The following is a 14,747-nucleotide window of genomic DNA, read 5'->3' as shown; positions in this document are numbered from 1 at the left end:
AGAGACACTGCAAATGGTGCTTTAAGATGTTTGCTGATTTGACTCTTAGTTTCACCAAAATGTTATCATTAGAGAAAATGAGAAAAGTTAGAATTTTAGGGTAATATGTTATTTGTTCTAATTATTATCTATCAAAGTTGTAATATTTAATATGTTAGTATTTAATATTTTAGTATTGTGAACATCTATAATTCTGTGAAGCTGCTTCTATCTGCATATCCATTATATAAAGTGTTTTTAAAGTCTGTACACTTCATCTCTTTTGTATCAAAACAGATTCAGTTCATTTCAGAATTTTGAGTGACCGTGATGAATATAGTTTTATGAAAAGAAGAAAATCTATTTTTAAAAGCAGTATGGTTTTTTTTAAGCCTAACTTCTTTGTACATATATTTTACAGATTAAAGGATTTACCTGAAGACAAAGCATTCTGTTCATCAGAGACTGGACAAGAGTTACTCTTGCTTTTGGCAATTAAAGATGATGTTGTCATGGAAACACTTGATCCTGCTTTCATTCATTGGCTGCCTAGGAGGTAACAATAAGCTGTATTTTCTAAATTGAGATTGGAACTCTACTTGAGTCCTATGTTAAATAAGTTTTAAATGTTGAAATAATACTCCACCAGTAGCAAAGAAAACAAATATTTTTCCCAGAAGGAAAATTTTCATTCCTTCTGAAAATTGGATTCTCTTTCTGTACCCCCCGTTTTTGCAAGACATTTTATCCCCATAGCAAATATAATGACACCTAAGAATATAGACCTACTGTAGTAGTATGATTGAAGAGCTAATCAGAATTTGAGAATGTTAATTCATGACTTTTTTTGCAAAAGGAGCTAAAATTTGTAATCTCTCATATACAAAGGAGAATATAAGTTTTAAACACCAGTATTTTCATATCTAATCTTAAAAACAATATGATTTTTACTTTAGCAAATAACTCATTTTAGGGATCAAAAATTAACATAGGCTATTTTTTTTTAATTTTGGGGAAATTTAAAATCTAGAACAAAGTACAAAAATGGATAATCTCATATCTATCATACAAAAGTATCTACTGTAAATTATTTGACCTTTCCTTTTTTTATTATTTTCTAGAGGAGTGGCAAAGTTAGAGAAGGATTTTTTAAAATAGAGTGGTATATATACCACAATTAGTTTTTTTTTGGTTTCTTTTATCATTTTCCTTCTTTGCACCTATAAAGGTGCTAACCAGCACCTACAAAGTTGAAGGAATAGTGTAATGAATACACACATATGCACCATTTATATTTTCCGTATTTGAATATTGTGCCATTTTAATGTATTCTGTGCATATGTGTATAAGTGTGTGTGTGTGTGTTTCCTTTATTTATTTGGCTAACCCATCTGAAAATAAGTTACAGGGGCCATCACCTCTTACCCCTAAAAAGCTCAGCACCCATCTCCTGAGAAGACAACCGATTTTCTACCTAAACACAGTTTCTTTATGATACCTAAAGAAACTAATTAAAAAAGCAGGCTGTCATTTTTCCTTTCTAAGAAGACAAATTGGTGTGGAATGAGGCCAAATGCATTGTTTTTGGTTTTTGTTTTAATGTTTTTATTTATCTTTGAGACAGAGAGAGACAGAGCATGAGCAGGGGAGGGGCAGAGAGAGAGGGAGACACAGAATCTGAAGCAGGTTCCAGGCTCTGAGCTGTCAGCACAGAGCCTGATGCCGGGCTTGAACTCACAGACTGTGAGATCATGACCTGAGCTGAAGTTGGACACTCAACCGACTGAGCCACCCAGGCGCCCGAAATGCATTGTCAAATAAAACACATGTTACTTGAAGACATGCATATATTGGAGTAGATTTTTGAGCTCTCATGTCAGACTTAAAACATTCTTCAAATATTTAAATGAAAATCTATGGCAAAAAAAAGTTCATAAATCAGAGATTATAAATTAAAACCTCTACCTTTTAAAGTAAAGTTTTTGGTTTTTCAAAGTGGGTGTTCCTTTTTAATGTCTCAGTCTTGCTTTTTTGTTTTGTTTCATTTTTAAAATTTGTTTATTAAGAGAGAGCAGGAGCATGGGTGGAGCAGAGAGAGAGGGAAAGAGAATCCCAAGCAGGCTCCACACTGTCAGCGAGAAGCCAGATAAGGGCTCCATCTCACGAAATGTGAGATCTTGACCTGAGCTGTAATCAAGAGTCAGATTCTTAACCAACTGAGCCCCCCAGGTGCCCCTCAATCTTGCTTCCAAATCACTTTCTTTGACTGCTACTAATCTGCATTGAAGAACAAAGGACCAACCATTCACAGATTTCTGCCTTTTCAAGTGATCATTCGAGAAAGATCAACACAAATATCCAGACTAAAATATTTTTTCTTTAATTCTTTTCTTCATTTACACAGTTTCAAATTTGAGTCCTATTGTTGTAGAGGGACCAAATTGAAAGAGATTGTACTACAGCAATATTATTATTCACCATAGCAACTTTCATAGGGCAACCCCGAAATTTTCCAATTTTTTTCCAATTTCCCAATTTTCCAATTAATTTCCAATTAATTTTCCAAATAATTGAAAAGAAGAAGATCCGCTCAGAAAGTGAAAGTGTAGCAACAGAAAATGAGATCAGTTTATCAGTGATGTAAAATGTTAAGTTATAATTTTATATAGTGTTCAGGTTGTATGTATTGTTTCAGCATGTTTGAGAAATGTTTTATAAATTTTGTTTTTGCAAATTTATAGAAAAAGCAGTGTCTGTTTTGCTAAAATCTTAGGACTTCATAAAACAAGTTAAAGGTCAACTTGATTCTCTGGATAAAAAAGTTTTTATATTGATAAAAGTTTGTTGATAAAAAAAATTTTAAGAGGGAGGCACCTGGGTGGCTCGGTCAGTTGTGTCTGACTCTGGATTTCAACTCAGATCATCATCTCACGGTTTGCGAGTTCAAATCCCACGTTAGGCTCCATGCTGACCGTGTGAAGCCTACTTGTGATTCTCTTTCTCTCTTTCTGCTCCTCCCCTGATATCTCTTTCTCCCTCTCTCTCTCAAAGTAAATAAACCTAAGAAAATTAAATAAAAATAAAAAGCTTTAAGGATTTTTAAGGAAGAATTATATCAATTGATATATGATAAATTTATGCAGAGTGTTATTTAAAAAATTGATCATCTTTATAATTATGGAGAAGAATTGGGCTCTTACCAATTTTCTAAAGACTGTTGATTGTATATAATACTTTACCTACTTTAGTACTCCTCTAGGATCTATATAAAGCTTACTTTAAAAGATTGGTTTGTGAGTGTGATATTCTGCTAACCAGTATGGGTCATCGTCTATGTTTTAAAGTTAAAAATCTGTTCATGATTTAGGGGCTACCTCGTAACAATGGCAAGTAAAAACCCACTGTGCAAATTTGCTTACTTAGAGTAGTATTTAGCCAATGATAAATCCAATAAATGCAGCAAATGCTTTATAATACGTGTTTGCTGTCTTCTCATATTTCAGCTTTTCATTATCCATTGTTTTGTGCAGTTTTTCATTTCCTTCTATTGTTTTATCTCTGCATGTTTCCCCCACAACAAAAAGGCAAAAGTAATTTCTAGCCAGGACTTTCATTCTAGAATAAATTTGATTGATTTTCTTCAAAAAAAAAAAACACTAAGCTTCATTCATTCTTTTTTTTTTAATTTATTTATTTATTTTGAGAGAGAGAAGTATGTGTGGGGGGAGCTCACATGAGTGGGATAGGTGCAGAAACAAAAAAGAGAGAAAGAGAACCCCAAGAAGGCTCTCTGCGCAGAGCCCTACATGACACTCAATCTCTGGAACTGTGAGATCATGACCTGAGCTAAAATCAAGAGGCAAGATGTGTAATGGACTTAGCCACCCAGGTGCCCATAGGCTTCATTCATTCTTAAAGAAGTACTTTTTTGGCATCTGTTTATTCAACCCATATTGTTTTCAGTGAGGAAAATGGACAGAGCTCTTTGTCCTTGGTGCTTACATTCTGGCATGTGACGGGGAAAATGGCATTGAATTAGAAGATGCTAGTGCACTGGGGAAGAAAAGCAAAATATTGTGAGTGTGGGAGATTGAGACGTGGGTTGCCATTTTGAATAAGATCAGTCCTCCTCGAGAAGGTGACATTTGAACAAAGACATAGAGGTGAACAAGTTGACCTTGTAGATATTTAGAGAAGAAAGCTCCAGGCAGAGTTAATAGGCCATGCAAAGGTTCTAACATGACAAGCTGAGTGTTCTAGAAACAACGGGAAAGCTGGCATGGTTGGGCCAAGAGAGAAGCGGTAGGTGAGAGCCAAGGGGCCCTGTGGCAATGGATGCAGCAGAAAGTAAAGCAATGGCTGAGAATGAGTAAATGACAATATTTAGAGCTTTTGCCCTAAATGCCCCAGTATGTTTGAGCAGAGAAATGATGTGATCTGACTTATCTTTTAAAAGGACCTTGCTGGATGCTGTGTTGTGGATTAATTGTAGAGGAGCAGAGACACTAGTTAGAAGTTAATGTAATAATCAGGCAAGGGGTGATGGTGACTGACTCCAGGCTGATAGCAGCTGGTCAAATTTTGGTGTATTTTGGAGGTAGAATCATAAAGATTTGCTCGCAAAATAGATGTGGGTGTGAGAGAAAACGATGAATCAAGGATGGACTCGAAGGCTCTCTGTCACCTTGTGTTTAGAGCAAATTATCTCTGTCCATATCCAGAAGTGTGCCTCATGGAAGGAATGAAGACCCAGCCCAAAGCACAGGTAACAGTTTTCCACTAAATAGTGGGTAAAAAAAGTCAATGTAATGGATCATGACCACTGTTTTTTATTAAAGTAGGTAAATTAGAATTAAAAAGGGATGGAGTAGAATATACTGAACACTTCCAGGCCTTTGGAATACAGCAGTGAAACAAAACCAACAATACCCCAGTCCTCCTGGTGCCTTCCTCTTAATATATGTGTGTTGAGTCCTGATGTTACCTATATTTCTTACTGAGTTGCTGTCAAAAATGTTTAAGAGCCAGAGACCTAAGTAGAAACGAGAGACAAAAGAGAACCCTCCAGCATTTTGAGAAGAAGCCAGAAAAGGAAGGAACATGAGGGTGAAGAAAAAATAGTAATGACAGCAAAGTTAATAATACTAACAATTTTTTAATGTTTATTTTTATTTTTGACAAAGAGAGAGACAAAGAGCAGGAGGGGGAAGGGCAGAGAGAGAGAGGGGGTGAACACAGAATCTGAAGCAGGCTCCAGACTCTGAGCTGTCAGCCCAGGGCTCAAACTCACGAACCACAAGATCATGACCTGAGCCAAAGTCCAATGCTTAACTGACTGAGCCACCCAGGCACCCCAGTAATACTAATAATATTAATAAATGGAACCTCATTCATTGAGGTGCTTTACTTAGCTCATCTAATTTACAAAAATACAATGAGATAGATATTATTTCTATCTTAGAGACAAGGAGAACAGTCTCTAAGTTTTTAAGTAACTTTCCTAATCTGTGTGGTTATATCAAGATTTTTATTGTCTTTGAAACCAAAGTGTAGTCCCCTAATCACTAGTATTTACTATTTCAATAATTTATTTTCTGGAATAAAGTCAGGGAATAGGCTGTGGAGTAGGAATCCTCAAGAGCTCAAGGAGATTGTTGTCTCACTACTGAATTACTTATTAGTTAATTGCTTAACTACAGGAGAAACTCTAGATGTTCACTGTCCAATGTGGAAGCCACTAGCCACATGTGACTAGTTCATATTGAGATGTCCTGTAAACACAAAATGGGCACACGAGTTTTCCTAGACTTGGTACCAAAACTTTTAAGATTTAAAAACATCTCAGTAATTTTATATTGATTAGAGGTTGAGATGATAATATTTTAGATATATTTCATAAAGTAAAAATATTAAAATTTCACTTGTTTCTTTTAACCTTTCTAAATGTGGCTCCTAGGAAATTTAAAATATGTGTGGTTTCCATTATATTATTTTGGACAGCACAACTCTAGACATTTATGAAATAGAAACCTGACCATTTTGCAACTGTTTTTACCATGTAACTAGCCCAACAGGAAACCAAATGAATTAAGGAATTGGGATTTGTTGATTTCGTATGAAAAGTTGTAAATACTTCCTGAGAGTGTATTGCCTACAAATACTGAATCCTTTGTAGGTTGAGTTCAGATTTCAAGTGTCGTAGCTTGGTGAATGTAGACAAGTCCTTAATGAATGCATTTGGAAATTCTAGACTTCACAGTCTATATTCTTTTGTGGTTTTAGTTTTAATTTCCTAGTGGGATTAGCTAAGTAAATATGTCTTTTGGAAAGAGAAATTTCCTTGGATAACTAAAATTCTTGTTGATGCCTAGTTAAAACACCACCATGGAAAATACCGTATTTCTGTAAAAGTTCGAAGTTATTCTTATTTCATCAAATTGTTCTTTTAAAATTTTAGTGAACAACCAATACATTGGGATCTATTAATACTGTGTAATACCTAGAAATGAGTTGTGAAAGTAGCCATTAATCTGAGAAGAGAGGATGATCTTCAGGTGTCCTTGACCTTCTTTTCATGGATATTGTGGTAGTGTCTCCAACGTCTACTCTGTTCTGCAATCATGAAACAGCCATGAGACCTGGAAGAGATTAATACACTGCAAAGCTCCAAGATGGACCTGTCTCATTTGCCCCAATGATTGGCCTAAGCTACTGAGCTCGTGGCAGTTTTTTTACCATAAGATTTTATGTTTGCACTTTGTGGAAGGTGCCCTATATCCTAGTGTGTCCCAAGTGAGGAATCCTGAAATCCTGATTGCCGCAGGTGGCCATCCTGCAATCACTGGTGGGGGCGAGGGGGGGGGGACCAAAAAAAAAGCCTGAGGGAAAAGCTGATTCTATGCATACAGATCAAACATAGCAGAAAGAACCAGCTCTTCAGTGATACTATACTTCCATGGCCTCATCCTGGCTTAAACAGCATAAAAAGCAGTAAATGCCCTCCTCCAACACATGTGCCCTCCCCAACCTGGCCCAGTCTTTATTCTGCAGAGCTACATTAAACCCTGAACTTCATTTGCCTCTTCCAAGACCTATGAAGATAGCATATGTTTCTCATTGCCTCCCGAAATCTGTTATAACTGAGAACATAGATCATGCTTTATGAGATGATTTAGATCATTTTGATTAAATAATTGATTTTTATTTATTTTTTTATTTTAGAGAAAGAGCTCATGAGCTGGGGAGAGGGGCAGAGGGAGAGAGAGAAAATCTTAAGCAGGCTCCATGCTCAGTGCAGAGCCTGATATGGGGCTCGATCCCATGACCCTGGGGTCATGACCTGAGCCAAAATCGACAGTTGGATGTTTAACCAACTGAGCTATCCAGGCGCCCTGATTAAATAATTTCTTAAAAACTGTTGATACTGTAATTAAGATGAAATGTATGATCACTAAACATGAGCCTTGGCTTCCTTTAACAGTACAGATTTAGTAATGGACAGCATCTACAAACAACAAACAACAGCCGTACGTTTGGGCTGCGTTTGAAAATCATACGCTCTCCTATAGTTTGTGGGTAAAGGATACAATGTCTTCATGTGCCCCAATCACACATGCCATCCTGTTCTTTGTCACCTTAATGTGAATCACTTTCTGTGCCAGTCTTTCATCCCAATCGTGGTTAAGGAAAGCTTTAAAAGCAAAATAAACTTGTTAAGTACCCCCCTGGAATATTTTTCATTTGGTTTAATGATGCCACGCTTGTAATCACTGAGAAAACGAGTTTGGTGTTGGATGTGGCACTTCAAGTAAACTGTTGCCATAATCTCAAATGACTGTCATTTCTTCTGCTGTGTTTGTGTGCAGTGTAGTATGATTTGATGGCACTGATACTGGTGAAATGGAGATGTTGCTGATCTCTGCTTATAAATCTTGACATCCTCCCTGTTTTCACCGATAAACTTATTTCAAATCATCCCTCTCAATTGCAGCACCCTAAATCTTGAATTGCTTTTCATTTATCCCATTTACATCTTGACAGTCTATCAGAGTATGAATGTGAAAATCTGGAGAAAAACAAGGCAGGCATTGTTGGTGTATTTTATTCTTATAACCGTGATCATTGATAATTCCACCTATTGGATTTTTGTAAGCTTGATGGTGAGTAAGAAAGAGTTTGGGGGACTTAAAAAATAATGTGTATTGGAAATGCTATTAGAGTTCAGTAAACACATAAGATTAAATAAAACCCACAATTTTATTTAGCTCTTAAAGTGGCTGTTGTCTCAAATGCATCTGTTGATTAGTTCACTGACTCCTAGAAATGCAGTGCTAACCAATTTAATTGACTGTTGCCTAAGTGATAAACTGTCTTAAAGTACTCATCACATAAAAGTGTTTTTAAGTACCCTTGTGCGTATTTTGTCTTTGCATGAGGTATATGAGCAGAGCTAGATGGATTGGGCTCCTATGTAGGAGTACAGTCTTAACTCATGAATGATGGTGAACTTTGAGTGTAAAACAAACACACACATACACAAACATACACATGTACATGCATGCATTTATACAAGGCACAACAAAGGGAAAATCTTGATATTCTGGTCAGAAATATTTATCTTACAAATATATCTATAAGCAAAGAGAAGGCAGTGTCTATGCTATGATAGAGGGTGCCCCTGAATTACACTTCCTTGTCATTCTTCCTAATTTTCACCATTTCCAGTACAGTTTTTCATGGTCAACCCCTGTCTTTATAATCTTTCACCTGAACTATCACCCTGGCCTTGCTACTCATCTCTTTGCCTTCTTTCCCTTCCTTTCTCTGGCGCATCCCACACCTTGCAGCCCAGGTTATCTTTTTGAACGGCCATTTAGTGGGCATTTCCTGAGTGTTTTGTGTAAGGCATTGTGGTAAGTGGTATAGAGGAAGGTAAGATGGATTGGGTTATTGCCTCTAGGAAGGAAAGGAGGCACATATAAACAGTGAGAGAAGAAAAATGCTAAAGATTTAAGACCCTATTTAAGAAAAGTGCTGGGGGGCGCCTGGGTGGCGCAGTCGGTTAAGCGTCCGACTTCAGCCAGGTCACGATCTCACAGTCCATGAGTTCGAGCCCCGCATCAGGCTCTGGGCTGATGGCTTGGAGCCTGGAGCCTGTTTCCGATTCTGTGTCTCCCTCTCTCTCTGCCCCTCCCCCGTTCATGCTCTGTCTCTCTCTGTCCCAAAAATAAATAAACGTTGAAAAAAAAAAAAAAAGAAAAGTGCTGGAAAGAGACTGGAATGGAAGTTCTAAGAAGAGAGAACTTAGAGAAATGAAGAAGGAAAAATATTCATGGGGAAGACTGTTTGAGATGGATCTTAAAATAATAATATTTAGAATGAACATGCATTGAGCACATTGTACCAAGCATTGAGCTAAGGGCCTTGAGTGGATTATATCGTTTAATTCCTTCAGCAACCTCTGTGCCTCGTACTATTGTTATCACTATTTTATGAATGAGGGACCAATGGCTCTGACAAGTTAAGGAATTTTCTAAAATTCACATACCTAACAAGGGTTTGAGCTGGCATTTGAAAACCAGTCTGGAAGACAGCCCTTACTCCACAGCCCATGGATATAACCATTATGTTACAGTTGGACATGATGTAAGAGAATGGGGCAATGTCTAACTTAGTATGTTGAAACAGCATAGACTGGGTGACTTAAACAACAGAAATGTATTTCTCATAATTCTTCAGGCTGGGACATCCAAGGGCAGGTGCCAGTTGATCCACTGCTGGTGAGCTCACTCTTCCTAGTTTGCTGACAGCTATCTTCTTGCTAGGTCCTTACATGGTAGGGAGATGGAGAGATTAAGCTCTCTGGTCTCTTATAAGGACACTAATCTTATCATGAGTGCCCTGTCCTCATGGCTTCATGTAATCTTCATTACCTCCCAAGGCCCTATCATATCGAGGAATAGGGCTTCAACATACGAATTTTGGGGAGGACACAAACATTCAGCCCATAATGGGTAGGAAAGATTATTTAAGTCTGGAGAAAAGTGTAACATAGAATTGGATCCCGGTCATACATGGGAAGTATGTAATAGCTTTGATAATAATGACAATCAATGTATATTGAAATGTTCTTGTGTGTCAACCCCAGCTTAAGCAGTCTGTTTGTATTTAATTATTGCAGTGACCCTTTGAGCTAGGTATTATTACAAATATTATTACTTTATAGAAGGAAACCGAGGTACAGAGAGATTACTACCTTGCCTAAAGTCACATTCCATTTTTAAGTGTAGCCACATTTCAAACCCAAGTCATGTTTCTATAGATCTATGCCGTGCTGTGCAGAGTCACCTGCAACTATTGGGCACTTGAATTATGGCTAATCCAAACTGAGATTTGTGGGTTGTTTTTTTTTTTAAGTTTTTGTTTATTTATTTTGAGAGAGAGATTGGGGTGGAGGGGCACAGAGAGGGGGAGAGAGAGAATCCCAAGGAGGCTCCTCACTGTTAGCACAGAGCCCAATGTGGGGCTTGAACCCATGAACCCTGAGATCATGACCTGAGATGAAACCAAACGTCGGATGCTTAACCAACTGAGCCACCCAGGTGCCCCAAACTAAGATTTAAGTGTGAAATACTGGATTTCAAAGACATATTTTGAAAAAAAGAATAGATGACATCCTATTAACAATATTTATATTGATTGAAATGTTGAAATAATATTTGATAATATTGGGCTATATATAAAATGTGATTAAAATTAATTTCACCTGTTTCAATTTCCTGTTTATTTCTAGACAATGTAAATTTTATGTCTCATTTTTTTTGTGTGTGAGAACATTGAAGTTCTACTCCCTTAGCAAATTTCACTTATAGAATACATTATCAAGTATAGTCGTATTTCCATTATAAATTAGATGTAGAGTCTGTGCCCTTAGCACAATTGAGAAGTGGTAGGGAAAAAATGAGGTTGGGGTAGAAATTGTTAAGCAAGAAATGATACCATTTTAGCTTTGCTGTAAGACCAGCGTCTCCAAAGGATGTTTGTAGGATATATTGGAAGGAAGAAAAACAAAAAGGAAAGATCTTCCTGTGGGTTATTGTAGTACATGAAGTGAGAGATAACTCATACCCAAACCAGGGTAGTTGGAATCACAAAGTAAAGACTAGAGATGAGAGAAATTACAGTCAGAATTGAAAGGGTATGATGAACAATTGGATAGTTCTACCTGGTGAAAGAGAAAAGATAGTGGAAGGGGACTCTTGAGGTTTCCAAATTGAGTGGGAAGATAATGAGACACTTAAAAGAAATAATAAACACAGAAGGAGTCAGGGATTTAGATGTGTTTTGAACATACTGAGTTTTGAGATGCTCAAAGATTGTCAGGGTGGTATGAGCTGCAAGTCACAAGATGAGATCCCAGTGTGTGGGGGTGGAGGAGGGGTGGGCACGTGGTATCCCAGCAGGAGATTCAGATGGTGAGGGGTGTTGATTGTGATAGCAACTGGTGAGACTGTCTAAGGATGATGGATGGAGAGTCAGACCAACCCCAAGGGCAAGTGTGAGGAGTAAGGAAAGACAGAACACAGCTGTGGAAGGACTTTCAAGTCAACAGGTAAGGTGGAAACTGAGGAGTTATTTCAGGAAAAAGGAGGTGGAAGGAGATGGAACCTGTGGAAAAGCTGCTTTTTCTTGTGAACAGGAAGCCATGAATACCGGATCGCAAACCTTTAAGGAAGAAATACTTGGCAAGAAGGAAGAAAAGACATTGATAACAGTAATCTTTGATAAAATGGATTTATTTGCATACATACACATACATGTATTTTTGCACATACACTCATATATTCCAGGCTATGCCCATCTTGTAAAAGAGAACAGTGTGGATTAGAACATTTGGGGCCCTTATCCCCAGTCACATGACCAATTACTGGTCCAGTGGGTTCTTGATCTAGATTGTCTGAATTTTCCCCTGTGAAGCTTTCACCTGCAGTAAGCCTTTTTTGAGTATGGTGTATTGTAGATCCTTTCAGAGAAAAGAACCAAATGGTTTCTCCTTGATACTGGGTAAGGGAGAATATTGATACTGATCAGTGTTTGGAAGACGTGACAGCCCAGGTACACATCGGAATGACTTGCCTATTAAAACCATTTACATGCATTTGCCATTTTCTCCAGCTACGCTTAAGGTGAATAGCCTTAAGAGAATGGACAGAAACTGAAGTGTCCCAGGGAGGTTGGGCTACCGAAAGCAAAGTGGTTCTTTGAATACAGAGCTGTTCCTGAGTCAAAAAACTTCAGACTTAATTAGTATTACCTGTGCAGGAATTGCCTTAGTGTGCCAAGTGGCTTAGGGGATCAGAATCCCATTTGTTATTCAATGGGATTGATAATTGGTAAGTCGTAGTCCTGGCTTCTGTATTTATTTCTTTTGTCTTTCCTTCTTAAAAACTGCATTGCTGGGGTGCCTGGGTGGTTCAGTCAGTTACACGTCTGTCTCTATAGGTTTCAACCCCACGTTGAGATTGTCTCTCTCTCTCTCTCTCTCTGCCCTTCCCCCACTCTCACGTGCGTGCATGCTGTCTCTCAAAATAAACACGTAAACAAAACAAAACAAAACTGTACATTGTTTTCCTGGAATGAATTGTGAACACGTACTAATGTTTATTGCTTCAAGTAACTTGCTGATTCATCTTACCTACTGCTGAGTGTTTGGGAGATTGGGTCCTTACGCTGATGTGCATTTCCTTTTTACTATATTTGTACCATCTTGCTAATCATTATGTGAGTTTGATTAGATGGAAATACTCATCAGTGTGGAAGTAGACTATTTCCTCACTATTACCAGTTGCCAGTCCGTGTCTTTGAGCTTGCCTAAAAATATGGACCACAGCTACTTGGCTGTCCTTATTGGCAGGCACTGTGCAAGGTTTTGGGTTTTTTTAACATGTTTTTCTATAATTCTCACATCAACTATGTAGTGTCCAGTTCCCCCACATTTTCTATCTTTTGTTTCCTCCAAGTTTTAAAACTTTTCTTTTTGCATGCTATGTCTTTGAGACACTCCAGCAGTGAAAAAGCCTGCAAGGATATTCCTTGAGGATCCCTTCCCTCACTTTCCAGGGCAAACTTCCATTGACCATGCATTCTTTCCAAGCCTTACCCACACCCCAACCCTGTCCCTACTTGTGTAAATTCAAAACTTGGACAAAAAATGTCCATTCACAGGGACCAGTTTGCATCCGTATTGCTTTCAAAGCAAAACCCTAACTAAAAAACTGCAGAATATTTTAGTTTGAGAAATAAGGCTCTTTGTTCTTGTTTTGTCAGTGAGCCCTGGCTTGTCCTGTGCTTTTTTATCCCTCATGAATGAGATCTGCAGATAAAATTTATGTTCACTTCTGCATGTTGCTTCCTTTGAACATCAGCTGACACTTTCAGTTCAGACAATGTCAGATGACAGAACTCGATGATTAGATATGCAACATCGGATGCTATTTTAGATAGAGATACTGTAAATTTCAAAGTACTTGATGAGAACAATATGCAGTAAGGAACAATCAAATTATGTATGCATCTTAACATATATCTGTGCATATAATTTGAAGAAACTTTGGGAGGAGATAGTTATTTTATGTTTTGTGATATGACTTTCATAGTTTTAAAGCAGTATGACATAATTGAACAGATTTTGGAGTTTTTATTTGCCAGCCACCATGGCAAGAAGAGGCTTGGCCCATTTTGCGAATTGTCCACTGATTGCCGGTATTTTTTTCTTTTTCCATAAGGTCAACTCCCAATGCCCACAAGGAACACCACATTAATTTCTTTAAGCAGTGTCAGTAAACACAAGGAGGCACATGACTTACAGAAATGGATGAGATGTTAGAATTCATTTGTCCATCTGTACACAACCATATAAATGAAAATGAGCAACCTTTATATTAATTTTTTATCGTTAATCAAATCACTGATGCAACAAATGGAACCAATAATAACTGCCATTGCACTACAAATTCAATTGTGAAACTGTATGTCCTTCCGATACTACTACTCATAAAATTCATGTTACATGGTTAAGATTAAGACACTAGCGATGATGAGGGGCACCTGGGTGGCTCAGCTGGCTGAGAGTCTGAATTCAACTCCGGTCATGATCTCTCAGTTTTTGAGCTCAAGCCCAACATCAGGCCCTCTGTTGTCAGCATAAGCCTGCTTCTGATCTATTCTCTTCCTCTCTCTTTGCCATTCCCCCACTCGCGCTCTCTGTCTCCCTCTCTCAAAAATAAATAAATATAAAAAAAACTAGCAATAGTGAAGTGTTTACACAACAGTCTGTTTTGAAAAATACCTACTGAGTGTAAAACAGTGTACATCTTGGTCATGCTATGTTGTGGATATTTATTGATTAAAAAGAAGAAAAACAACAAACTTAATGTTGGGAAAAAAAAAAAGACAAAAACTCCCCATACTGCCAGCAGGCCATTAGATTTATCAAAATGCTTCCTCTTCCACCTTCTGTTTGGCATCTGAGGAATTAAGCTCTTCTGTTGGTATTTGACTTACTACTTTCTCTTTGTATTATCTGGGCTTACTTTTCTTATTTTGGGGACTGCTGGAGACAAAACTAATATTCCCACCTGTCACTTAAACAGGAGGCAATTTGTTCCTTTTAACTAAAAGGACAGTTGAAAAAAAAAGGAAAGGAACGTGCTCTCTATTCATTCAGGTAGGCCTGAGCCCCAGCTCGGGATGTGTGACCTTGGGAGTCT

General features: G+C 37.7%; 1 protein-coding gene across 1 annotated transcript in view; it reads left to right on the top strand.

Moving 5' to 3' along the window:
- Positions 1 to 403: 403 nt before the first annotated feature.
- CNTN3 (contactin 3) overlaps positions 404 to 14,747 on the top strand; it is a 247,416-nt gene continuing 233,072 nt past the window's right edge. The window contains exon 1 of the mRNA XM_043587946.1: positions 404 to 535. Within this exon, the coding sequence (XP_043443881.1) occupies positions 481 to 535 (55 nt within the window). The 5' untranslated portion in view covers positions 404 to 480. The remainder of the gene's footprint in view (positions 536 to 14,747) is intronic.

The sequence above is a fragment of the Prionailurus bengalensis genome, chromosome A2 (genome assembly GCF_016509475.1).
Source record: "Prionailurus bengalensis isolate Pbe53 chromosome A2, Fcat_Pben_1.1_paternal_pri, whole genome shotgun sequence".
NCBI lineage: Eukaryota > Metazoa > Chordata > Mammalia > Carnivora > Felidae > Prionailurus > Prionailurus bengalensis.
Note: the sequence above shows the minus strand (reverse complement) of the source record. Positions and strands in the feature narration are given on the sequence as shown.